Source organism: Akebia trifoliata, chromosome 11, assembly GCF_017979445.1.
Source record: "Akebia trifoliata isolate Shusen 1 chromosome 11, ASM1797944v1, whole genome shotgun sequence".
Classification (NCBI taxonomy): domain Eukaryota; kingdom Viridiplantae; phylum Streptophyta; class Magnoliopsida; order Ranunculales; family Lardizabalaceae; genus Akebia; species Akebia trifoliata.
The window spans coordinates 4,944,399-4,968,221 of record NC_141385.1 but is presented as its reverse complement, the minus strand read 5'-3'; the positions used below and the strand labels follow the sequence as shown (position 1 = coordinate 4,968,221).

At 35.3% G+C, this 23,823-nt stretch overlaps 3 protein-coding genes across 4 annotated transcripts; 2 read left to right on the top strand and 1 right to left on the bottom strand.

The window, feature by feature from the left end:
• The first annotated feature begins 617 nt into the window (after positions 1 to 617).
• On the top strand, positions 618 to 9,047 carry LOC147390509 (phosphoenolpyruvate carboxylase 2-like). The gene is given in 12 exon segments (XM_086457977.1): positions 618 to 856; positions 1,102 to 1,289; positions 2,332 to 2,723; positions 3,274 to 3,358; positions 5,139 to 5,361; positions 5,785 to 5,888; positions 6,174 to 6,261; positions 6,386 to 6,403; positions 6,406 to 6,539; positions 6,921 to 7,919; positions 8,035 to 8,421; positions 8,521 to 9,047. Coding segments are annotated over 11 exon segments (2,892 nt in total). The 5' UTR covers positions 618 to 856; positions 1,102 to 1,124; the 3' UTR covers positions 8,818 to 9,047.
• An 810-nt stretch (positions 9,048 to 9,857) lies between these two features.
• On the top strand, positions 9,858 to 17,579 carry LOC147390508 (14-3-3-like protein D). 2 transcript variants are annotated; one of them, XM_086458229.1, is made up of 7 exons: positions 9,858 to 10,018; positions 10,140 to 10,446; positions 10,537 to 10,624; positions 11,699 to 11,808; positions 11,910 to 12,058; positions 17,170 to 17,222; positions 17,300 to 17,579. In XM_086458229.1, the coding sequence occupies exons 1-7, from the start codon at positions 9,946 to 9,948 to the stop codon at positions 17,300 to 17,302; spliced, it is 783 nt and encodes a 260-aa protein (XP_086314355.1). In that variant the 5' UTR covers positions 9,858 to 9,945; the 3' UTR covers positions 17,303 to 17,579. The 2 variants fall into 2 exon arrangements, with proteins under 2 accessions (XP_086314355.1, XP_086314354.1); XM_086458228.1 differs by having other exon boundaries at positions 17,167 to 17,222.
• Positions 17,580 to 18,639: 1,060 nt separating this feature from the next.
• LOC147390507 (arogenate dehydrogenase 2, chloroplastic-like) lies at positions 18,640 to 22,242 on the bottom strand. Its single transcript, XM_086459685.1, has 7 exons — positions 21,848 to 22,242; positions 21,589 to 21,757; positions 21,341 to 21,502; positions 20,325 to 20,407; positions 20,170 to 20,239; positions 19,989 to 20,063; positions 18,640 to 19,107 (listed from the first exon to the last, which is right to left on the bottom strand). The coding sequence occupies exons 1-7, from the start codon at positions 22,219 to 22,221 to the stop codon at positions 18,859 to 18,861; spliced, it is 1,182 nt and encodes a 393-aa protein (XP_086315811.1). The 5' UTR covers positions 22,222 to 22,242; the 3' UTR covers positions 18,640 to 18,858.
• Between the last annotated feature and the right edge of the window lie 1,581 nt (positions 22,243 to 23,823).

The window sequence follows — 23,823 nt, the reverse complement described above, 5'->3', positions numbered from 1 at the left end:
AATGCAATCCATCGACACAGCAATATAGATTCATCAAAAAATTCAGATTAAAAAAAAAATTCATATTTTTAACTTCATTATAAGTGTTGAAAATGGATGACTACGAACTCTCAAATTTAAACAATGTAGATTCAATTCGGATAATTTTTAGAAAATTTTAAAATTATATAAAATATTTTATTAAATTTTTACCAAAATCTATCATCTTCAATCTCTCTTTAAATTCTATCTTTTTCTTGATGTTTGAATGTTGGCAAAACTAAAATTTGAAGGTGAAAACTTAAAATGTTATCATATTTCAGGATTAATTGATGAATCGTTGATTAATTTGTCAATTTATTGAATTAATAGACTAACCTATAATTTGAAGAATTTTACCAATAATTTGAAAATTTGGATGAATTTTGTGACTATTCTCCAGGGTTTGCTTGGTAACAAACTTGATAAAGTGAGGGTTGGTGGGTAACAAATTTCATAAAGAAGGTTCCCTTAGAGTTGTCAGAACTCCAAGGGAATTTTTGTAATAAAAAAAAAATCTACCAAATATCACATCTCACTGAAATTTAGAGATTTTCTTATTTTCATTCCGAATTAAAAATTAGAGTTTTCTTATTAATGGAGAGAGAGAAATCAAAAAGAGGGAGAAAGTATCAACAAAGCATATTCTGAAGAGAAAAAGCTGTGTTTGTTGACTGAGACCGTGTTACTGAAATTGACAGAGAGAGAGAGACTCTGAAGTCCGAACTCTGTTTTCTTCTATAAATAGAGATAGAAGTCTTGAATCACATTAAACCAGTTGAGGATTTGATCTTGTTTTTCAATTTTGACGATCGATCTTCAAATTCAAACTCTTCAGGTACAACCCATATCTCCAAATTATCACTATCTTCTTCACTTCTTCTCACTCACATTAACCCATTTGAGGATTTGATCTTGTTTTTCATCTTTGACGATCGATCTTCAAATTCAAACTCTTCAGATACAAACCCATATCTCCAAATTTTCTCAATCATCTTCACTTCTTCTTACTCGTTACTCATGTTTACATCGATGATCGATGGGTTGGTGCTAATTTAAACTTTAATTTATGGTTCACTTTAGCAGGTTTTTCAGAGGAGACAGAGATGGCTCGGAACTTGGAGAAGTTGGCTTCGATTGATGCACAGTTAAGGCTTTTGGTTCCTGCGAAGGTTTCGGAGGACGATAAGCTTATAGAGTATGATGCTCTGCTTTTGGATCGGTTTCTCGACATCCTTCAGGATTTACATGGAGACGATATTAAAGAAACTGTATGTTTGGATTGATTTCTATTCTCCTTTGCTTGTTTTAGTTTTGAAACAATATGCATGTTTCTTATTTCTGTTTGTGAAGTTGTTTGGATTTTGATTGGTTTTAAGGGATATTTGGTTTACAAATTTGGTGAAATGTGGCAGATTTGAAACTTACCCATTTCAGTATTTAATATTTTGGTTTGGAATTTCTGTTGATTTTGATTTATGAGAAGTCCACTCTGTAGTCTGTACTAACAGTTCTTGTTTCAGATTTTCTTCCATTTTTTTAAAGATTAAATTCAGTTTTGAAATAATGCCCATGTTGTCTATGTCATCTTGTGACACCGTTTGACCTCTTGATGGGTTTTAAGGGATCTCTGATTTACAAATTCTGTGAATGTGGTAGATTTGAAACTTACCCAATTCAGTATTTGATATTTTGGTTTGGAATTTCTGTTGATTTTGATTTATGAGAAGTCCACTCTGTTCTAACAGTTCTAGTTTCAGATTTGTTCCATTTTTTTAGATTAAATTCAGTTTTGAAATAATACCTATGTTGTCTATGTCACTGTGTGACACTGTTTGACCTCTTGATGGGTTTTAAGGGATCTCTGATTTACAAATTCTGTGAAATGTAGCAGATTTGAAAAATACCGAATTCATTATTTGATATTGGATTGCAATTTCTGTGATTTTGATTTATGAGAAGTCCACACTATATAAAAGGTTTTAGTTTCAGACTTTTTTCCAAATTCTTTTGTCTTAGGCGGATAGAACATAGAAGATAGAACCAATTGTTTGCAGCACTACCGGATTTTAGATCAAAATAAACCATTACCCATGAATCCACCTGAGAAATTTACATAAAGAAACTTTGAAAACTAACATTTTGCATTGAAAGGTTGATTGTTAAATTCATGCATTTTCTTTTGTTTGATCAGCTTCTTTGTCAATTGTGATTAATTAATTGGACCCATTAAATGATTTCGAGTAATTTAATGTTTTGGACTGAAGAAAAAACTGATCAAAATTATCTTAAATCATACTTTGTGTTTTTAAGGTTCAAGAGTGCTATGAACTCTCTGCTGAGTATGAGGGGAAGCACGACCCTAAGAAGCTTGAAGAGCTTGGGAGTGTGATAACAAGTTTGGATCCTGGGGACTCCATTGTCATTGCGAAATCGTTCTCTCACATGCTTAACTTGGCCAACTTGGCTGAGGAGGTTGAGATCGCTTACAGGCGACGAATCAAGCTTAAAAAGGGTGATTTTGCTGATGAGAACTCAGCAACTACTGAATCAGACATTGAAGAGACTATCAAGAGACTTGTGGTGCAGCTGAAGAAGTCTCCCCAAGAAGTTTTCGATGCTTTGAAGAATCAGACTATAGATCTAGTCTTTACTGCTCATCCTACTCAATCAGTCCGAAGATCCTTGCTTCAGAAGCATGGAAGGTTTGCTTTTAAGATCTTATTTTACTTTTATTTTCCTTAAATTCTTGGGAAAATTACCAAAAAAAGGTAAAATGTTTCATTAATTTTAAAAAAACACCATCTTTCTAATATTTACTATTTACTAAAACCGAATTAAAGCGTTGGACTTTCCCCGTTTTAGTAACTTGTTGGTCAGTCCAACATTTTATATTGTATTTTGCACTAAAACACCGAAAATGTCCTCTACTATTTTGACTTTTAGCGGGCATTTTCATCATTCAAATTCATAAAATAACATGGAACATTGGACTGTCCAAGGAGTCACTAAAATGCTGGGCAGTCCAACGATTTAAATTATTTTGAGTAATTAAAAAAAATGAAATTTTTTGATAATTTACTGAGACTTTGACCCTTTTTTTTGTTGTTGGCTATTTTCCGTAAAATCTTCCCTTTTCTCCGCTTCAATTAGAAATTCTTAGGTTGTTTCACGGAGCAATTCTAATGGTGTTGCATAAAATTGTCTAATTTGGTCCTTATTTTACTCCATTGTTCTTCTGCATCCCTTTTGCAGGATACGGGATTGTTTGGCTCAATTGTATGCCAAGGACATTACTCCTGATGATAAGCAAGAGCTTGATGAGGCTCTTCAAAGAGAGGTAAACAAACTCTCAATACAAGGTCTAAAATCTCATCTTGAAGCAATGTTTCGGGTTAGGTGAAAATCCTAGGCTATCTAATCCAAAATCTTCAGCGGCAAAACTGAAACATTTAATGTATCGAGGTCAATGTTTCATTCCAGTTTCTGCCAAAATGTCCAAAACTATGCAAAACTTTAGACCATGCTCCCAAATATTTTTTCTCATCTAAATTTGGGGGGTCACTTGGCTTTAAAATAAGATTTCTGTAACTCTACTTTATTATTATTCTTATTCTTCTTCTTCTTATTATTTTTGGTTGGGGAGGCTGAACTTGAATCTGTGACCTCAAGTTACTTTGCAATGTGTCAAACCAACTGTGGGATGGCAGTTGACTAGACGAAGCTTACCCTTCGGAGTGTGATTTTGGAGACCCCGCCAGAGACCCCACATTCTCATTAGTCCATGTGTATAAAAGGCATCTCAACGTGGTGGGATCTGGGTATTTTTTAAAATTCAAATCCCCTTCCATACACGTGGACCAATGAGAATGTTGGGTATCCAAAGCGTGGGTTTCCAAAAATGAACTCTTTGCCTCACATTTGTGGCACTCTCAAAACAGTCCGAATGAAATTATTTCCAGTTTTAGTGGCAATTTATTCTTTTTCAGCAACCTTATCCATTCTATCGTGATTCAAACAATTCAGCCATCTGTCTGGCCAACAGTCCTTAATATTCTGGTAGATTCTCTTTTGTGAACCTGACAAGCCAGGTTTGGCGTTGTACGCGGCTCGGTAGTTTTTATTATTGGGATTTAATGTATTTATCTGTCCAGGGATATTTCCCCATGTTTTCTATGTATAGGAACTAATTGTTATGCAATAATATTTCCTTAAATAGTCTCTTTTAGCGGAATGGAATATGTCTGCATGGTTGGGGTTTCTTGGCTTATTCTATCTTCCCCCAAGAAGCTAAATACTTTCAAATATTATAACAAACCTTTAATTTGATGTATGACATGAATGTCTTGTAGCCTGTAAAACAAAGAACACACTATATAAACATATTGTTACTTTTTTATGATTAAAACGTCAAATTGAACTTAAATTTATATTGTACACAAATAATAAAAGATAATCAAGAAAAAAAAAAGTTTTGGTTCTGAAAGCCAAGGGTCTTGGAACCTGACACCTGTTGGGCTTTACTCCTCCATTCAGAAAAATCTTTGCAACTAAGCTGTCACCTTATATTCTTGCCAACATCAATAATTATTGATATCTGAGTTGCATAGATCTTTTCTCCCCATTCTGAATTATCTATCCTCATTTATCGAAAAAATGTTACAATTCTTTTAATGAAGTGTTATACTTTTATTTGATTGTGTAGGACACATAGGATTTGGTTATTGGGGCACCAAAATAAATATTCTTCTAAAGTAATATTTGGAATTGGAAGCATATTTAGATATGATTTGGAGCTGTTATACTTATTTAAGTTCCAATTTATGTTGCATGAGCTCATCTAGAAGGGTGTAGCACCTGTGATCGACACCCCAAGTATTCTTCTGCAATATTTCTGACTTTTTATTTCTTTCCTTATTGAAGAATATTGGTTATCATTTATCATTAATTACAATTTTATGTTTCATCTAATAAAAATTATGATGGTGCAGAGAATGTGCAAATTGATTCTATTATTACTCTTAGGAGGACTTTAAGGGTTTAGATTTTTCCAAAATATGGTTCTCTTATTCACGTTAATGCCAAGCACGTTGAACATAGTTTTATTCCTTTCTATGCAGATTCAAGCTGCATTCCGTACAGATGAAATCCGTAGAACTCCTCCAACCCCACAAGATGAGATGAGGGCAGGGATGAGCTACTTCCATGAGACAATCTGGAAGGGTGTTCCAAAATTTTTACGCCGGGTTGACACAGCTTTGAAGAACATTGGGATAAATGAGCGAGTTCCTTACAATGCCCCCCTCATCCAGTTCTCTTCTTGGATGGGTGGTGACCGTGATGGTGCGTTCCTTCTCTAGGATTCATTAATTAAAATTTCACCTTATTAGTGAAATTTATTTATCTTTTTATTCAGTTTATGGTTATTTTTGTTGGTGAATGAATCGGATAGGTGTAAAAGGACTTAAAAAATTGTTTACTTCAGATTTCCAAAAAATTTTGGGCTTCTAAATTGATCTCAAAGACGCAGTAGCTTTGGTTTTTCTGTTTCACGGTTCACTTTTGTTTTGTCTTCTCTTGGGTGGGTAGGGGGTAATGAGACTTTTTTATTTCCCTGAAGTTTTATGTTAGTAATTAGAAGGGAGGAATATGCATGTCTGTATGTTATATTTTTGCATCTTTATATAATTATGTCCAGATATGTGTCCATGCTTCTCTAAATTATGATGATTTAGTGGGTTAATATGTGTTTAATATGGATTGTAGGAAATCCAAGGGTCACTCCTGAAGTTACTAGGGATGTATGTTTATTGGCTAGAATGATGGCGGCTAACTTGTACTATTCCCAGATTGAGGAACTTATGTTCGAGGTATGAAATTCTATTGATCTCAATTGTCTATATGCCGTTTTGTCCTTTCATGTTCTATATAAAATGTCTTCTTTTGTGATAGTAGCTTCTAACAATCGAGTTTATAAGAAAAAAAAATATCATTTAAATATAAATTTACATTTTTCAAATCCATTTGAACTGCTTTTGACTTGCGGCTCTTAGACGACTCTTCCGAATGAATTCGGTCTCACTGGGTTCTTAGTGATCTGAAAATGGGGTTTTCAAACCATGATCATTCCACTAATTTACAATCACTACTTGCAGTTATCTATGTGGCGTTGCAGTGATGAGCTTCGTGTCCGAGCCGAGGAACTCCACAGGTCCTCAAGGAAAGATGCAAAACACTACATAGGTATGTCATGGTTTGGTTCATTCCCCGCATGTTCTTTTTGATTTTGGAATGCAAGAACTTTCATCTAGCATGGTCTTGGGGTTGGGTTTTTATTGATCTCCTATTTTTTTACTTCTGGTTACAGAGTTTTGGAAACAAGTTCCTCGAATGAACCTTATCGTGTAATCCTCAGTGATGTGAGGGATAAGCTTTATCAGACACGTGAGCGTTCTCGCCATTTATTAGCCAACGAGATCTCTGACATTGCAGAGGAGGCAACTTATACTAACGTTGAACAGGTCTGCCTCTCTCATCTTTATATATATTTTTTTACTATATGGATTAAGCAATCAAATAATCAAGTCTGCCTTTTCTTGAAACATGCCCTATTTCTATAGAAATCACAGGGAGATTTGGATGAAATTATCATTGTATTTTCGTTTGAGTTCAACCTTACAGTTTTTAGAAGTGATACATGTTTGCTAATAATAATAGCTTGTATAATATTCAAGTAGATACATTAGAACTAGAGTACCTTCTTTTTTTAATTCTCAAATAGGGTCTAATAGCTTCAATCTGAAAAAGCAAATAAAAGTTAGGATGAATCCTTATGTATGATGAATTCAAAGTTTGTGGTTGAGTTCTAGCTGACTTCTAGTCCCTTCTTTTCTATTCTGTAGTTCTTGGAGCCTCTCGAGCTTTGTTATAGATCACTCTGCTCTTGTGGCGATAGGTCAATCGCTGATGGAAGCCTTCTTGACTTCTTGCGACAAGTCTCCACCTTTGGTCTATCACTTGTGAGGCTCGATATAAGGCAAGAATCAGACAGGCACACGGATGTTATAGATGCCATAACAAATCACCTTGGCATTGGATCCTACCGTGAATGGTCCGAGGAACAACGCCAAGAATGGCTCCTATCCGAACTCCGTGGAAGGCGCCCACTCTTTGGTCCCGATCTTCCGAAAACTGAAGAAATCGCTGATGTTCTCGACACGTTCCATGTCATTGCAGAACTTCCTTCTGACAACTTTGGTGCGTACATCATTTCAATGGCAACAGCACCATCTGATGTGCTCGCTGTGGAGCTTTTACAGCGTGAATGCCGTGTGAAGAATCCATTGAGGGTTGTACCGTTGTTTGAGAAGCTTGCAGATCTCGATGCTGCTCCTGCTGCCGTGGCTCGTCTCTTCTCAATAGACTGGTATAGAAATAGGATTGATGGAAAGCAAGAAGTTATGATTGGGTACTCGGATTCTGGTAAAGATGCGGGGCGTCTCTCCGCTGCTTGGCAGTTATACAAGGCCCAAGAAGAGCTCATAAAGGTTGCCAAACAATACGGGGTGAAGCTAACAATGTTCCACGGCCGAGGTGGGACAGTTGGAAGAGGAGGTGGTCCTACCCATCTTGCTATATTGTCTCAGCCACCTGAGACTATTCACGGGTCGCTTCGTGTGACGGTTCAAGGTGAAGTTATCGAACAATCTTTTGGGGAAGAGCACTTGTGTTTTAGAACTCTCCAACGTTTCACGGCTGCTACACTTGAGCATGGGATGAAGCCCCCAGTTTCACCGAAGCCAGAATGGCGTGCACTCTTGGATGAGATGGCCGTTGTTGCTACAGAAAAATACCGTGCGATTGTCTTCCAAGAACCCCGATTTGTTGAATACTTCCGACTTGTAAGTGTTCTTCAAATACCCTGCATTGTAGTCTATTTGGAACTTTACGCCGAGGGTTCATGCTCCTTTAGATGGTTTCCTTACCTCTATCCTTTCTATAAATGAATGATTGCAGGCAACACCGGAGTTGGAATATGGCCGGATGAACATTGGGAGTCGTCCATCGAAACGAAAGCCAAGTGGAGGAATTGAGTCTCTCCGTGCGATCCCATGGATCTTTGCATGGACCCAAACAAGGTTTCATCTCCCGGTGTGGCTCGGGTTTGGGGGTGCATTCAAGCATGCCATTGAAACGAACATCAAGAATCTCCAAATGTTGCAGGAGATGTACAACGAGTGGCCATTCTTCAGAGTCACAATTGACTTGGTTGAAATGGTGTTCGCGAAGGGAGACCCAGGTATCGCTGCTTTGTATGACAAACTCCTAGTGTCTGAGGAGTTGTGGTCGTTTGGAGAACGGTTAAGAACTGAATATGAAGAAACCAAGAGTCTTCTTCTCCGGGTAAAAGGCCTTCCACTCATTTTCTTCCATTAAAATGAATCTTTGGTCAAGTTAATAGCGCTAAATGAAACTTAACCCCCCTCCCCTCCATTTGTGCAGATTGCTGGTCACAAGGATCTTCTTGAAGGGGACCCTTCGTTGAAACAGAGACTCCGTCTTCGTGATTCGTACATCACGACCCTGAATGTATGCCAGGCCTACACACTCAAGCGAATCCGGGACCCAAGCTATCACGTGAAGATGAGGCCTCACCTGTCAAGGGAGATTACTGAATCGAGCAAGCCTGCTGCGGAGCTAGTGAAGCTGAACCCAACAAGTGATTATGCACCCGGACTTGAGGACACCCTCATCTTGACCATGAAGGGTATTGCTGCAGGCATGCAGAACACTGGTTGAAGCATATAGTTATTTTGTATTTCTCGGATAAATTAAACTTGTTGGAAACATAATTTTATACTAGTCTTGTATGAGATGCATATTTGGTCAAAACTTTGGTTCCGGCTATGCATTTGGTTCTATGGTCTGAGTGATGAACCTAAATAACTGTTGGCGGATTATAATGTTGCTATACAAGAATGGAGCTGTAATTTAATAGGAATGATTTTGGTTTAAGCTTTTTTTTTTTTTCATTTCTCATTAATGTTCTCTTAGCTACACTACACATGCATGGATAATCTATGGGGAAGAATTTGATTGCTATACTCGTGGGGGAGTTTGGTTGCAACGCGACTCCTGGTCTTCTTTCCACCCCCCATCCATATTAAAATCTTAAAAAAATGCTTACTTTTTTTGGGAAGTTATCGAAGATTTTCATTGTGAATCGATGGGAATCTACCGCGTCCTTTGTTAATTTGAAGTTACAATACATGTATAGTATAACATTATTATTTACATTACATGTTCCCCTTGAGTAAGGATTACAAATTAATTTAGCTTTTTTTTTATTATAGTCGTTTTGACATATGCTTATCACAGAACCGTAGATTATTTGCTTCGGGATACACAAGAAAAGATTAATGGTTCAGAGGAGGGTGTCAAAAATCATTATTTTTATAATAAAAAATTCAAATCAACTTTAAGTGAAGTTATGAGTGAAAAATGTGTAGAGCAGTCAGGTTGTTGTGCATAGTAGCTTGCTGTTGGAAAACGTAATAGGCTTGCGCGGCTCATTTCACTCAGAAAGCTCTGCTCGCTGTTTGACTTGACTGAGTCACAACAATCTGTATGTAATTACGTACAATCCGTTTATTTTCAAAAGAATTGGTGTGTTTTAAGTTAATGTTGGTGTGCCATTAGAGTATCTCAAAATTCGTGAGCCGTATTGTGCGGTCTCTAGGTTAAGGTCAAGGTCAAGCCCTTGTTTTATTCAGATTGGATGGGCTGGGTTAGCGGGTCAATCCGCCTGATTGACAGACCCATGACTATGAGAGAGAGAGAGAGAGGAGAGAGAGAGAGGGTATCTTCTTCAAGCCCACAAATAAACGAATACGAGCAAATTCGAAATCCTACTATCGCAGATCGGCCATGGCTTCCTCTAAAGAACGCGAGAGCTTTGTTTATGTCGCTAAACTCGCAGAACAGGCGGAGCGATACGATGGTTAGGGTTTTCTTTTTCTTTTCTTCTGCGGACCTCGAATGTCAATTCGATTAGGGTTAGGGTTTGAATCATTTGACGAATTATTAGGTTTTAATTCTATTTGTTTCTTTGTTTTTGGCAGAAATGGTGGATTCAATGAAGAAAGTTGCGAATCTCGATGTCGAATTAACTGTAGAAGAGCGAAATCTTCTGTCTGTAGGTTACAAGAACGTAATTGGAGCACGAAGAGCTTCATGGAGGATCCTATCGTCAATCGAACAGAAGGAAGAGGCCAAGGGAAACGATCAGAACGCGAAACGGATCAAGGAGTATCGGCAGAAGGTTGAATCAGAGCTTTCGAGCATCTGTAACGATATCATGACTGTGATCGATGAACATTTGATCCCTTCAGCTACTGCTGGAGAATCCTCTGTTTTTTACTATAAGATGTGAGGGATCTTGGTGTGTCGGATGGTTTTTGTTCCAATTTTGTGGATTTTTTCGGGCTTTTTAGGATTTGGAAATTTGCTTGGTTGCAGGAAAGGGGACTATTATCGTTATCTCGCGGAGTTTAAGACTGGTATTGATAGGAAAGAGGCTGCTGATCAATCACTGAAAGCGTATGAGGTAATTTTGCTTTTTATTTTTTATTTTTATAAATGTTAAATTAGAACTATTTCTGCCGATCAATCACTGAATGTGTTTGAGGTATTTTATTTATTTTGCTTTCTTTATGAATGTTAAATTAGAACTATTTCTGATGGAGCTAACCTAACATTTTTAATTGCTTGATCTGCATTTATTTGGGCTTGAAATCGTAATTTGGATTTGAATATCTCGAGAAGTCTAGAGATTCATGTGTTTAGTTCTGAAATAGTTTGGTTATTCAGTTGAAGTTTGTATTGGAACTTGGAATGAGTCACAAATGGTTAATGGGATCAAGGTGACAAAAATCTGTGATTTTGTTGTTGTTGTTGAAAAGATTGCTATTTTAATAGTAGTCGATTAAATCACAAATTTTAACCAAATTGCAAAGTTTTTGACAAAGTATTTTTTTTTTCTTCAAAAAATCACTATTAATCGTGATTTATTAAAACAATTCATATTATTCTTATTTTTAGTATTTTTAAGTGTTTTATTATTATTTAATATATGCAATACATTTTTTTAATACATTTTTTATACTTAAAAAAGTATTTTTATTTTTAAATTTATTCAATTTTTTCCCAACTCTATTGATTTTTGCCGAATTTTTCCAAAACTCTGATACCGAATTATTCTTGAACCCCAACTTTCTCACTGTGAATGTGATTTCATGTTGTGATTGGATCAATTCGTTTTTGTACATCACATTTTTGTGGGCACTATCCTCTTAATCAATTTGTGGGTATTCAGTCTCAATTTGGGTTATATTATGTTAACTTTAGGTATGGGGTCATATAGAGCTGCTTTATGTCATTTTATCACTCATGCCTATTCGAAAGCAATTATAAATTTTAGGATCTGGATCAATTATTCATTCAATTGGAAACCATTGTTGGTGATTGTCTTCTTGGAGCCACAAAATGTTAACTTGTGTGCATCTCTCATGTTAGATGGAACATTGCATGTGATTTGACCTGTTAAACAATGAAAACATAAGACAAGATTGCTTACCATGTGCTCCTTTTTTGCTTATCTGTTCGTGGTAACTGTCTGCAGATGGCCTCCAGTACAGCAGCGTCTGATTTACCTCCTACACATCCAATCCGATTGGGTTTGGCACTGAATTACTCTGTCTTTTATTATGAGATTATGAACTCACCCGAAAGGTATGCATGGAACTATCGTTCGTTCTGAGTAATGTGATTTATGTACTTTGAACCCAAAATCTGATTAACTCGATGCATGTTTTGCGAATCCCATATCTCAGGGCCTGCCACCTTGCAAAGCAAGCTTTTGATGAAGCTATTTCTGAGCTGGATAACCTAAACGAAGAATCTTACAAGGATAGCACTTTAATCATGCAACTTCTTAGGGACAACCTCACCTTGTGGACTTCTGACATCCCAGAGGATGGAGGTAATGCATAGTTTATGTTAAGCTGATCTCTGTCTTTAACCATTGTGGTCTATCTGATTGGTTAAACTATTCTTACTGCTATTTGGGTTCAGCATATGTATTTTTTTTTTGTCTATCGAGCTTAATTTCTGTGTTCAATCTGTTCACACAAACAAAATTTCTTTAAATTGTGCATTTTTTTTTCTTTTAGTGGCATGTGAAGCTTACCATTGATCCCTATTTGAAATTTTATACTTCCCAATTTTCTATTAATAAAGTGCTGTATACAGTCATGTTTGTAGTTGGATTTGTGTATATATATAGTTTGACAAGAAAGTTTTCTGTTCCTTAGTTATTTTGCTGGGAATTCACTTCAGGATTCAGGCTAATGATGAGGGTGATTATTTGTTGCACGGTTTTGGTTTATGCCTATATTTCAGTGGAATCTCTCTTGATGATCAATATAGTCCAACCTTTGTGGTGCAGTTAGTATTAGAATTCTAGACCATTGAGCAAATGGTGTCTGGGTTCCCTAATCCATGGATTAAAGCCCTCTAATTATTATATTAAAGTGAGCCAGGGCTTACCAGCTAGTGTCCTTAAAACCAATTCAAGTCACAAATGTTCACATGCTGAGCATGGAGGAGGTAGTATCTAGTAGGTTCAAGTTGAATTTGATCGTGGTATCTCTGTTTTCTAAAGCTGCATCTAGGCCCTGCTTTGCCTGCCTAGACAATCTAAGTGCCTAGGTTTTCGCGCTTTAAGCGGGGTTCCAAAACTGGGGTTAAACTGATATGTTTATGAAATAATTTTGTATAAATTGTGTTTTAAGGGGTATTTAATCAATTTTAGAACATAATGGTGTCTCAAATATTTAGTTAAACTTGTGAGGTGTCTAAGATTAAAAAAAAAGAAACTAATAGGTGGCATGTGCAAAACACACATGTATTGCAAAATTTGGGATTTATGCATGCTAGAATTACATCATTTTTTTTTTATACATTTTATGTAGATAATATTATATTTTCATATTTTATATTTAATATAATATATTGTAAAGATCTTTTTGTAATTTAAAATATTAACTATGTAGATAATACTATATTTTCATATTTTATATTTAATATAATATATTGTAAAGATTTTTTTGTAATTTAAAATATTAACTAAGTCTATTTTGAAGATAACATAATGAAGGATATTATTTTAGGAAACTAAAAGCCAACTAACGTGGTTATAGGGTCGTGGGATTGTATTTTATTCATTTTGACAAGGATGATATAGAGTTAGATGTAAAGGTGCGGGCATTTCTAGTCTATCTAATTTTGGTGTCAACAAACACCTATTCAACCTTTTCTTATTATAAAAACAAAGATTTGTGAGGAGCATCAGATTACTAAAATATTGGCGGTTACATTGTCTTCATTTTCTTTTTACATATTGACTTAGAAATTTGCTTAGTGGTTAGTAATTTAGTAGGCATTTAAATTATCTTCTAGCTCTTTTTTGCATGAACTCTCTATATAAAAAATTGAAACATTAAGATTTTTTTTGTCGCTTAAGCCCTGCCTAGGCCCTAAGGGGGGTCCATCGCTTAGGCCCCGCCAAGCGCTTTTAACAACCTTAGCATGGTATTATAATAGGCATGGCCATGACTTTTGGATAGAACAGGTGGAAAAGCTACATGCCTATGTAAGTTGGTCAATTGTTTCCGTTAATCTCTCTCTCTCTCTCTCTCATCAATGCCCATCTATTGCACTGTCGTTGCATGCCCTTTCCGTAATATCATTCAAGCCATCTCAATTGTCAAAAGAGACAACGTGGCAGACGATTCACAATGTGAATCCATCTTGTTGTTGAATGATACCAAGATGACTCAGTGAGTCATCTCGGTCTCAGAAGAGTTTTGAAACCACGGTCACATTTCTTAAGTTCTCAAAGGCCTTGCATCACGTCTTTGCATTATATAACACTGCTTCATTGCACATAGCCTAACAATCTCAATCGATTTTTCTTGCTTCATAACATATTGCGGCTAATCCTTCATTTTCACATAGGTTCAATTTCTAATTTTATCTTTCTCAATTCTTCCACCTTTCCATCTCAGTAGGCTTTTCTGTTTCTTGATTGTTGAACATTTAGCTCCATAAAAAATAATTGGACATTCTATTGTGTTACAAAATTTCTTTTAATTTGGTTGCAATTCTTCAGTCATATACACTCTAGAGGCACATCTCCAATTTACTATCTAATTCTAAATCTATGGGCAACATCATCTTAAAGCCTTATGGAAAGGTAATGAGGATGGTCACTTAAATGTATTTCCTAGAATAATTTTTATCCCCTCTCTATGCCCTAAGTTGTATTTCATATACTATCTTCGCGATTGTTCGAAGAACCTAATGGATGAAAGTAATATAAATGTAAGCAATCCTATGATGGGCTCAAAGGGTCCTTGAGGTTCAAGCAATAGTAATGGTGACAAATAGGGAGCCATCATCCTTCTCTTTCATTATCATTGCTTGCTGATAAGGAGATAAGGTTTTTGAGGTTTTGGAGCTATTGAGAGGGGGAACTCATCGTTCTAGTTCTCTTTATTAAGGAGCTTTTTCACATTGTTTCCATTCCCACTCATCTAGTTCTCCTACTGATTTTCCTTTTGAGCTAAAAGAAATTGTAAGAAAGGATGTGATGGGGCATTCCTTTATGAGGTTGTAACCTTCAGGGCCTTTTCTGGTTGGGGGTCCGCCTAACCCCCTCTTAATTTCCAAAAAAAAAGAAAAAATAGAAGAGATATTTAGCCAGATAAGTACTCCTGGAAGTACGCTCTCTTGGCCCCATGAATTATGGAAATTGCCATGCATAGGTGGCGGCCCAGTTCCAACATTTAACATGTTTCATTATTGCGGAGGCTATGGGCACCTATCACAGATGTTCCCTTCCATCTTGGGAAAAAGGCATGTTCCATGCCATTAGCTCAGTTTGATGTAAACTGATTGAAACAACAGGGGCTAAAAGAGGGGTATTAGACCTTCTCCCTAATAAGCTGATGATAAGATTGAGAGTTCTAGGCATCTAGTCTTGATCCCACAATTCATCATAGTTTTCAACTATGAGTCCTTTTCAAGGGTAGGATCGATTGGCTGCTAGATGCAACATGGAGTAGCTTACTCACTATTTGGTGAGATTTGAGGTTTTAGATGTTGGAGACATGAATCGGCTTTCTCCAGGTGAAACCATGGTTTAAAATCTTGTTTCAATTCAATTTCATAGAAGACTGGTCGAGGGGCATATCATCAGTTTCAAGCACAGGGTTTTTCAAATATTTACAGAAATGTGAGAATTTTTTAATTAAATAATCTTAATCTTCCCCAAAAAACTAAAGTCAAGGGCATGTTTGCATTAAAACAAGCTTCCTGCACCATCGTCTTTCTTTTAACAAAAGAGGGAAAATACCCTGAAGAAAAAGAAGAGGGGGAGGAGGAACTGAGGAGGATACTTCAGCTCAGATGATTCAAATCCAGTGCTCCGGCAACCTCGCCCAGGTCTCTCTCTCTCTCTCCCTTCTTCTCCCCACTTTTCCTCTTTCTTCTCTGATTTCCCAGAAAAAAGACTGAAATTTTGTATATTTTCGGTGGAAGCACGTTCGTCTCAGGTTTTCAAAAAACTGAAATGTTTCATACGAAACATTACGAGACAAACCGATATTTTAAAACAAGGGTGAAACTACTCATACCTTAAGTATTTCTGCCCCAGATTTCATGGCTAAAGTGGATTTGCATTACAAATCTCAAGGAAGATCCAACTAACATCCTTTCTAGGGAGTTATTGAAATGGAAGTCTCATGCAAAGGTTCTGATTGTAACAGTCATTGCTAGGTACAACCTAAGAAGGTGGTGGGGAAGTATATATAATCATCAATCCAAGTGGATAGGTAAAATGGCAGCTGCATAGTCTGCAGATGAATTAACAGCTGACACCAAAAAGTTGGTCGTTGAAGTGTAACTAACCTCGTTATCTAAGTGATAGATGGCTATTTGCCAATCGCTGCTGATGTCAGGGTATTGATATTAAAGTGGTGCATATTTCTTTAAGAATCTTCAAGAAATCTAGTAGATGTTCTGGGTGACGTATGCAAGTACGCATGGATCATTCCATCTAAGAACACTCTAGTAATACCAGGGGATCAAATTACTGTGGGTAGTGGTTGGTGGAGAATTTAGAGGAGTGCTTTTTGAGGATTTCTTAGCTAGGTAGGATCGGGTGTGCAATATTCATTGTGAGGAGTAATTTGTTTTGGGGATTTCAGTCTAGGTTTTGAGGGACTTCTTTTGTTGTACTTTTTGGTTGGTTATATTGACCTCAGCTTTTTGTTGAATGAAATTTTCTTTGAAGAAAAAAAGAAAAGATACAGGTAGGTAATTAACAGCTTGTGGAGAGGAGTTATTTATTCTAAATTTGATTATGGTATTTTTGAGTTTCTTCCCATATCGGTAATGACATCTTACCATTGTGGAGTTTTGAAAGGGATCTCTACTTAGGGATTTATTTTATTGCGTTATTCTTTTCATTCAAGAGGAAGGATCCATTATAAGAATTTTGGGAGGACCCTTGATTTGGTGATACAACTTCCATCAATTTATGCTATATATCTAATCACAAAGGGGTGATTATTATTCTATGCATTGTTTGTGTGTGGGATATCATCTCTTTGGATCTTACATTCAGGAGAAAGTTGGACGATTTGGGGGGATCAGTACTGTGGCCCAATTTCTTGATAGAATTAATGGTATCTCTTTGCTGGCATTTAATCTGATATGGGAGGCTTGGAAGTTTGGCTCCAATGGAATACCATGTCTGCTCCTTATACAGACTCAACCAGTTTGGATCACATATACCATCCAAGCTGTCTCTTGGGAAGGTGGTGCCAACTTGGCCATATGTTGTACATCCCATCCCACGCCCTTTAGTTTCTTCTTTGAGTTGTTTCTTTCACTTGTCCACTTCTGTGATTTGCCTTGCAATCTGGTTCATTTGCTCTGAATGCTTATGCTTGTTGATTATTATGTTGTCTCCTTTCCAATTGTGTGCTCTACTTTTATTTATCTAATGCTTATTATCCCAAACAGAAGACGCCCAGAAGATTGGCAGTTCTGCCAGAGCTGGTGGAGGCGAAGATGCAGAGGTGAGTCCTGCATTTCTCCATTCAACTCTTAACTTGATTGGACTCTTAATTATTTTCCTGTCCAACCTTTGTTGCAGTGAATCAGGCCGACCTTGGATCCTCTGCTCTACTACTCATAAACTGGAAGAAAGATGATGATGCCTGCTTAAATCTGGTGTTTTGATATATTCAGGATTTCTAATATCCTTTCCTTTTTCTTCCTTAGTGGTGTTATTATTGTTGTTATCATAATAGGGTCGAAGTATGGATGTGGGTTTGCTTTCCTCAAGCTCTCTCTCCCTGCTGTTTTACTGCCATTGACAGAATTTAGATGATCGGTCCCTCGGTCAAGTTTAGATTAGTTACTTACTACTGCCATTTGGTTCCTGCTTTCACCTTTTCTTCTGTTTGTTTTCCTTGATAGTAATTATAACCGTGTTCCTAGGTGCCACCGCACAATACTTTACCTCGAAACGATCCAGTAATAATTGAATATGGTCCCAAAATGAGACTGAGGTATATTTTTTATTGGATAAAAGTTACTAGGAAATTAAAAAAAAAAAAAAAAAAAAAGGTTTTTAGGACATATTTATTTATTATTTTTGTCAAACTTTTTCTCTACACTTGAAAAATATATTATCAGATCTTTCGATAGTCGACTACATTCTCTAAATATTTGAAAATTAAAATTAGGCTATGTTCAACAATTATAATAACTATAAACTACGTTATCTGAAACTCAAGTCAAGATCAACTATAAAAAGGCTTTTAATATCTATAAATCCTAATAACTAGCCACTGATCTCGCTCGTCTAGCAATAAATAATAAATAATAAATAAAAGAAGAGAAATTAATCTGAAAAAGAGTTTCTTTTACGATCACAGTGGATGAGGGCAAAATCCAAGACAATAAATGCTATAAAACATTAAACAGTACATTGTTGGTAAGAGTCATACGTCAAAGATTACTAGTTTTTGCTACTTTTAAAAATATATGAGCTCACGTGTCATGCGCAAAGAACCGCTCGAATAGATTAATGATTTTCGAGCTCAACTTAGACAACGTGACTCAAAAACTCACGACCTGGCATTCGCAAAGAATCGTCTGTTCTATCACTTTGGATACACAGCTGTACCCTTGGGATACACAGGGGCCATTTGCTTCTGATTATAAAAGTGATTCTCCACCAACTAAATTAGAAATATGTAAAATAAGTTATATGAAAATAGTGCATCCGTACGAGATCAAAGATTCTGAAAATCAATTTTCATAATTTGATTCTAAAAACCCAAATAAAAAAAGTCCAACAATTGAATGGTCGGCATGATAATGTTGACTACCTACTTACGGAAAAAAAAGTCCAGATCCACTATAAAAAAAAAAAAATAATAATTGTAATTTATATCAATAAAGTCTTATGTGGAGCCCACAAAGATCAGAATCAGAATCAGAATCACCACCAATGACCAACACTGATGCATGGGTGTCCTCAAATACTTCACTAGTCATTTAAGCCAACAACCACATTTTATTAACAGAAGATATACATAGCTACAACAGCATGATATCAAAGACGATGCTCTAAGAGAAATCAAACGACTGAGAAAGTTCTATAGGCTTATCTTGATCTCTTTCTCTAGTGTGGGATCAAACTATCTAGATATTCTTTTGGGTGTGAAGCGGACCCCCCATCAATGTTTCTCTATGATGAGGCATGGCAAAGGAAGATAGATCGTTCATCTTCTCACTGTTAGGCAAGAAGTAAGATGTGGGGTTGGATTCCATTGTCTTTGGTGGGACACCTTGAAGTGGGACCCTTTCTACAATCTGTTTCCTTAGTATATCATGTAGTCTCCCAAACAACTTCTGCTTCACTGTCTCAAACGCCCTATCGAGATTCTCAATCTGTAATAAAGAAAAAAATCAGGACCCTTGGATGCTTATGATAAAATGACTAAAATACTCTTACTTTTATCTCACATGTGTTCCCAAGAAAATTTTTACAATGGGTGTGATGTCCAAAATTGGATGAACTGGTCATGATATAATGGTGATAATGAGGGCATTGAAGTTATTGATGTATTGATTTATTAAAAAAAGATCAAAGTCAAAGGACAAATCATTAGTTTGAAAAATTAAGATGGTATCTTAAATAAATGTAGAATGACAAATCATTATTTTTTGAAAAATGCTGGAATGACACATGGTATTTACTACGATTCTCACAAGTCTGACGTGAGATGTGCACATAACTATAGATGTATTTTTTCGTGATACGAGTAAAAATCATCTATGGTTATATATGCATCTCCACGTCAAAATTGCGAGAATCACAATAAATCCTATGTCACTCCAGCAAAACTCTTATTTTTTTTGAAAGTAGCATTTTTTTTTATGGAGTTTTATAAAAATTTGTAAAAGATGTAAAAGTCATAAAAATTGCATTTTATTATTTTTTTAACTTAAAATACTTGAATTATTCGGAGAATTTATTAATCCGGAGAATATAATATTATTTAAAAACATAAAAAACTTTATGAATTTTTGGCGAATTAAACGGAGATTGCTAATAAGGACCCGGCCTTTGTGGGAAATCATGTTTCAACTTGCACTTATTTAATCCTTATGTGGGATCGCTACCAACCGATAACTGGTCCCACACACGATCAAGATCCAATGTCTGAAAGAATATTAAATACTGATAGTATTTTAATAATAGTACATCGGGAATCATTCAATAATTTCCTATATAAATCTCGCATTAAAAAATGAATTTAAAAACTTGCCTGTTCTGTGGCATTCACGTTGTACATGAAGAGACCATAATAGAGATCAAAGCTGTCACTAACGGTATTTTCAGTCTGCAGCACAATATCATTAAAAAAATAACATTAATATAATTAAAAATTGATTAAAATAATAATTAATTCACATGACCTTGAAGGGCAATTTTGGAACTTTAATTACCAGCTGTAAGAGTGTCTCGTAACCCTTAGTGTTAATGGGAGTGGACTCCAAATCTAAATGGGATAAAATCCTTCACAATAAATCATAAAGTTAAATCATAATTTCATAATTGATCGAATGGTTGAGATTTTTTTTTGGAGTTATTGGGATTTTACCTTCCAATGGTGTGAGTGATGAACTGGCTTCCCGCTGCATGACGATCATGTTCTTCGCACGACATTTCAACCATACGACAACCCTGAAAGTCCCCATTTTATTTTAATTTCTTTAATTCAATCGGACATAGAAGTGAGAGTTAGATATTTTTAATAAAAATTACAAATATTTACACAATTATCAATTTATCCATTTTTGTAAAATAGGTTTTTGGATGAAAATATATAGAATTTATACTATAAAAATATGATAATTTACTTTTATTACCCTTTGGTTTAATTTGAATAAATGACTAATATTATAATTTAAATTAAGGGAAGTTACGTTGACACGCCCAATAAAAATTTTGATTTTAACATGGAGTGTCCAAAATAATTTTTAAAGAGTCAATGATTTTGTTATGCCTCCTCTAACATACGCTCCCTAACATGGCATGGGTTAGAATCATAGATTTTTTTCTCGGGATACATAACTGTACATCCCCATAAATATATATGCAATTGTGTATCCCAAGAAAAAAATCTATGATTCTAGTACATGCCATATCAGGCAGCGTATGTCAGAGGGGGATGTCGAAAAATCATTATTCTTTTAAATTTTTTTGAAGTGACCCTAAAAGTACGAGGGCCCTTAGTGTTTTTTTGGAGTGTCAATAAAATTTCCTATTATAAAAATACCACTTATGACAATTTTTAAGAGAGTCGTAGGGGTAGTTTGATAATTTCCATCTAAAACAGTATATTTCTTAAAATTTTAATTAATTTTTGTGTTAGATAAAAAAAACAACTTTATATATCTTTAAGTAAATAAAAAATTTATTTAATAAAGGAGAACTTATCTTAATTTGTAAACATGTTCAAAATGTAGCATTTGACAACATGAAACGACTCTTTTACCCCCAAGAAAGGATACAAATGCTTACACCAATTTTTCTCTTCATTATTTTATATTTTCATAATAAATCTCTATAATTACAGTGAAAGACAGACTAATTTATAGAGTTAGAGATACTAACTTCTTTCTTAAAGATGCTTAAGAATTGGGCGCATTTTAGATCCTGTGCAGCAGAGATGCGAACCTTATCATACACAAACGGCAATCCTGTCCATCCATTCTTCCCACTCTCTGGTCCAAACATCGGATGAGTACAAATGATCCCAAACTCAGCTGGAAGAATCTGAAAACATCAAGATTCGATGAGTTAACGGCACAATGAAAAGAAATCTCTCCATCAAATTTAAACCGTTCGATATCCTTAATTACCTCAAAAAACAGATTCCTTGGAAATTGTTTGACCGATAATACATCAACAAAGATCGTATCTGGCTTTAGTTTCTTCATTGGAATACTTCGAAGAACAGTTTCAGTGGACAAGATCGAACTACAAACCAACAACACATCTGGCTGTTCTTCACACAACTCATCAATGTTCCTATCATCAACAAACCAACGGTTAAGATTACTCGACCCCACATTAAATCCATGCACCCGATTAACACCGAATCATGTATTATTATATTACCTGTAAAACTCAATACCATTTTCTTTACAGTAGGCCGAGTAGTTGGAACGAGACGCAGCGAGTACGGTGTGCCCTTGTCGTTTAAGTGCCTTAGCGATGAACTGACCGAAGTTTCCGAACCCTACGATGCCAATCTTTAGTGGTTGATGATCATGATGTATAGTTTGTAGAGAATCAGATGGTTCGGAGGAGGAGTTGTGGACATGATTAATGACGTTGGTGCATCGTATGGGGATAGAATTTAACCTAAGTTTGGTAAATTTATAGGAATTTGATTTAAGGGTTGCAGTGCAGGTTATGTTTGAAGCTAAATTAGGGTTGGTTTGAGGTTTGTAGGTGTGGAAGAGATGGAGAGATGCCGCCATTTCTACCATTGGTTTCTCTCTAAGATTTCAGGGATCGACGAAAGGTGATTGCTTTATTATATTACACATGTATTTAAACAGGAGAAACCTTGCATTGTTTTTTTTTAGTCCTGATAATATGACTTGACAGGTACATTACTCAAGCTACTCTCTGACGTGGACATATTTGAGAACCGTAGATCATTAAACTCTTTCCTTGGGATACAATTTGTTATGGGAAAGTGTAATGTTGTACCTGATGTACGGTTCCCAAACTTATAATATTAGGAGTCAATTGAGTATGTCCCTTGCCGAGTCATATTATCACGACTCTTGTTTTTTTTTTTTTTTTTTTATACTTAAATTAGAGTCAGTTCAACCATAAGACGAGTAAGGCAACCGGCCCCAAAATTAAAACTCTTGACCACTTCTCACGTGGAAATGAGATTCGTTTAGGAAAAAACTCTCTATGTTTTAAAAGAAAAAAAAAAAAATTTCTAATTATGACTAAACTCTCTTAAACGTTTCAAGAGACAAAAATTCTAAGAGAAATGCTAAATGGACACCATTTTTAGCGAACGCCTTAGACACCCTATGACGTGTTGGCTCATAACCCTACAAATGTTTGACATGCTAGGCAATGGCATCAGTAATAGTGAGAATTTCTCTCTCTTGTCCGTTGCCCACATACTTATTTTTTTTAGATTTGAAATCTTAAAAAAGGTTGTTGGGTCCATATTGATTATCACATTAACAATTCAACAACACAACCTTATAGATTTCACTAAAATATTCATATTAAAAAAAGAAAAATTATTTTTCGAGCTGGATCCAAGGTATTGCAAATGGATGATTACCGAACACACAAATTTAAAAATAAATTTCAATGGTGAAAAATAATTATTTAATTTTTTTTTTTTTTGAAAACTTCATATAATTTTGTCCTCTACAACTCCATTACATCGATCATGTTTATTGAATGTCACAAGCTGTAAAATAAATATTTAAATTTGTAAAAATTAATTATTTTTGTAAATTTTTTAGCTTAGTCATAAAATTAATTGTTTTGTAAATAAAAATAGAGAATTGTTATTGATACCCCAACTTTTATTGATTACACCCTAGATATAAAAAAAATGAAAATCTTAAATAAAAGTTGGGGTGCCAATAGAAGCTGTCTTATTTTTTTGCTAGATTATTATCTATTTTTATTTATTTATGATTTTTATGAGCCTAATCATAATTAATTTGTAAACAACTACTAAAATTGTTTGAATGCGTGTTCTAATGTTTAATTGGGGTGTGATAAATAATTTAAGAAATTGGGGTGTAATAATTCATAATTTGCATAAAAGAATGATTTTATTGTAAATTTTTATATAATTATCATAAAAGTTAAATTAATATATATATAAAATTCTAACAACAAAAATATAATTTTCACCAAAATTTTCATGTTGTTCTCAAAAAGTACAAAAAGATTTGCCTCACAAATGACTTGCCAGATAATATTTTTTCTGCAATTAAACACGCCCTTAGGTAAAAGAAATAATTTTTTTAAGTCTTGATTTTAGGTTTTGAAAATGGATTGCTAGTGAATCCCACCAAATTCCAAAATTTAACGATGAAAAA

What these genes read in the sequence shown, in the direction of transcription:
- LOC147390508 (XM_086458228.1), top strand. Translation starts at nt 9,946, where the DNA reads ATGGCTTCCTCTAAAGAACGCGAGAGCTTTGTTTATGTCGCTAAACTC. An exon ending in TCTGTTTTTTACTATAAGAT is followed by an intron (nt 10,447 to 10,536) that starts GTGAGGGATCTT and finishes GCTTGGTTGCAG; the next exon opens with GAAAGGGGACTATTATCGTT. An exon ending in AATCACTGAAAGCGTATGAG is followed by an intron (nt 10,625 to 11,698) that starts GTAATTTTGCTT and finishes AACTGTCTGCAG; the next exon opens with ATGGCCTCCAGTACAGCAGC.
- LOC147390507 (XM_086459685.1), bottom strand. Translation starts at nt 22,221, where the DNA reads ATGGTAGAAATGGCGGCATCTCTCCATCTCTTCCACACCTACAAACCT. An exon ending in ATCACTCACACCATTGGAAG is followed by an intron (nt 20,240 to 20,324) that starts GTAAAATCCCAA and finishes TTTATTGTGAAG; the next exon opens with GATTTTATCCCATTTAGATT. An exon ending in ACGAGACACTCTTACAGCTG is followed by an intron (nt 20,064 to 20,169) that starts GTAATTAAAGTT and finishes ATTGTGCTGCAG; the next exon opens with ACTGAAAATACCGTTAGTGA.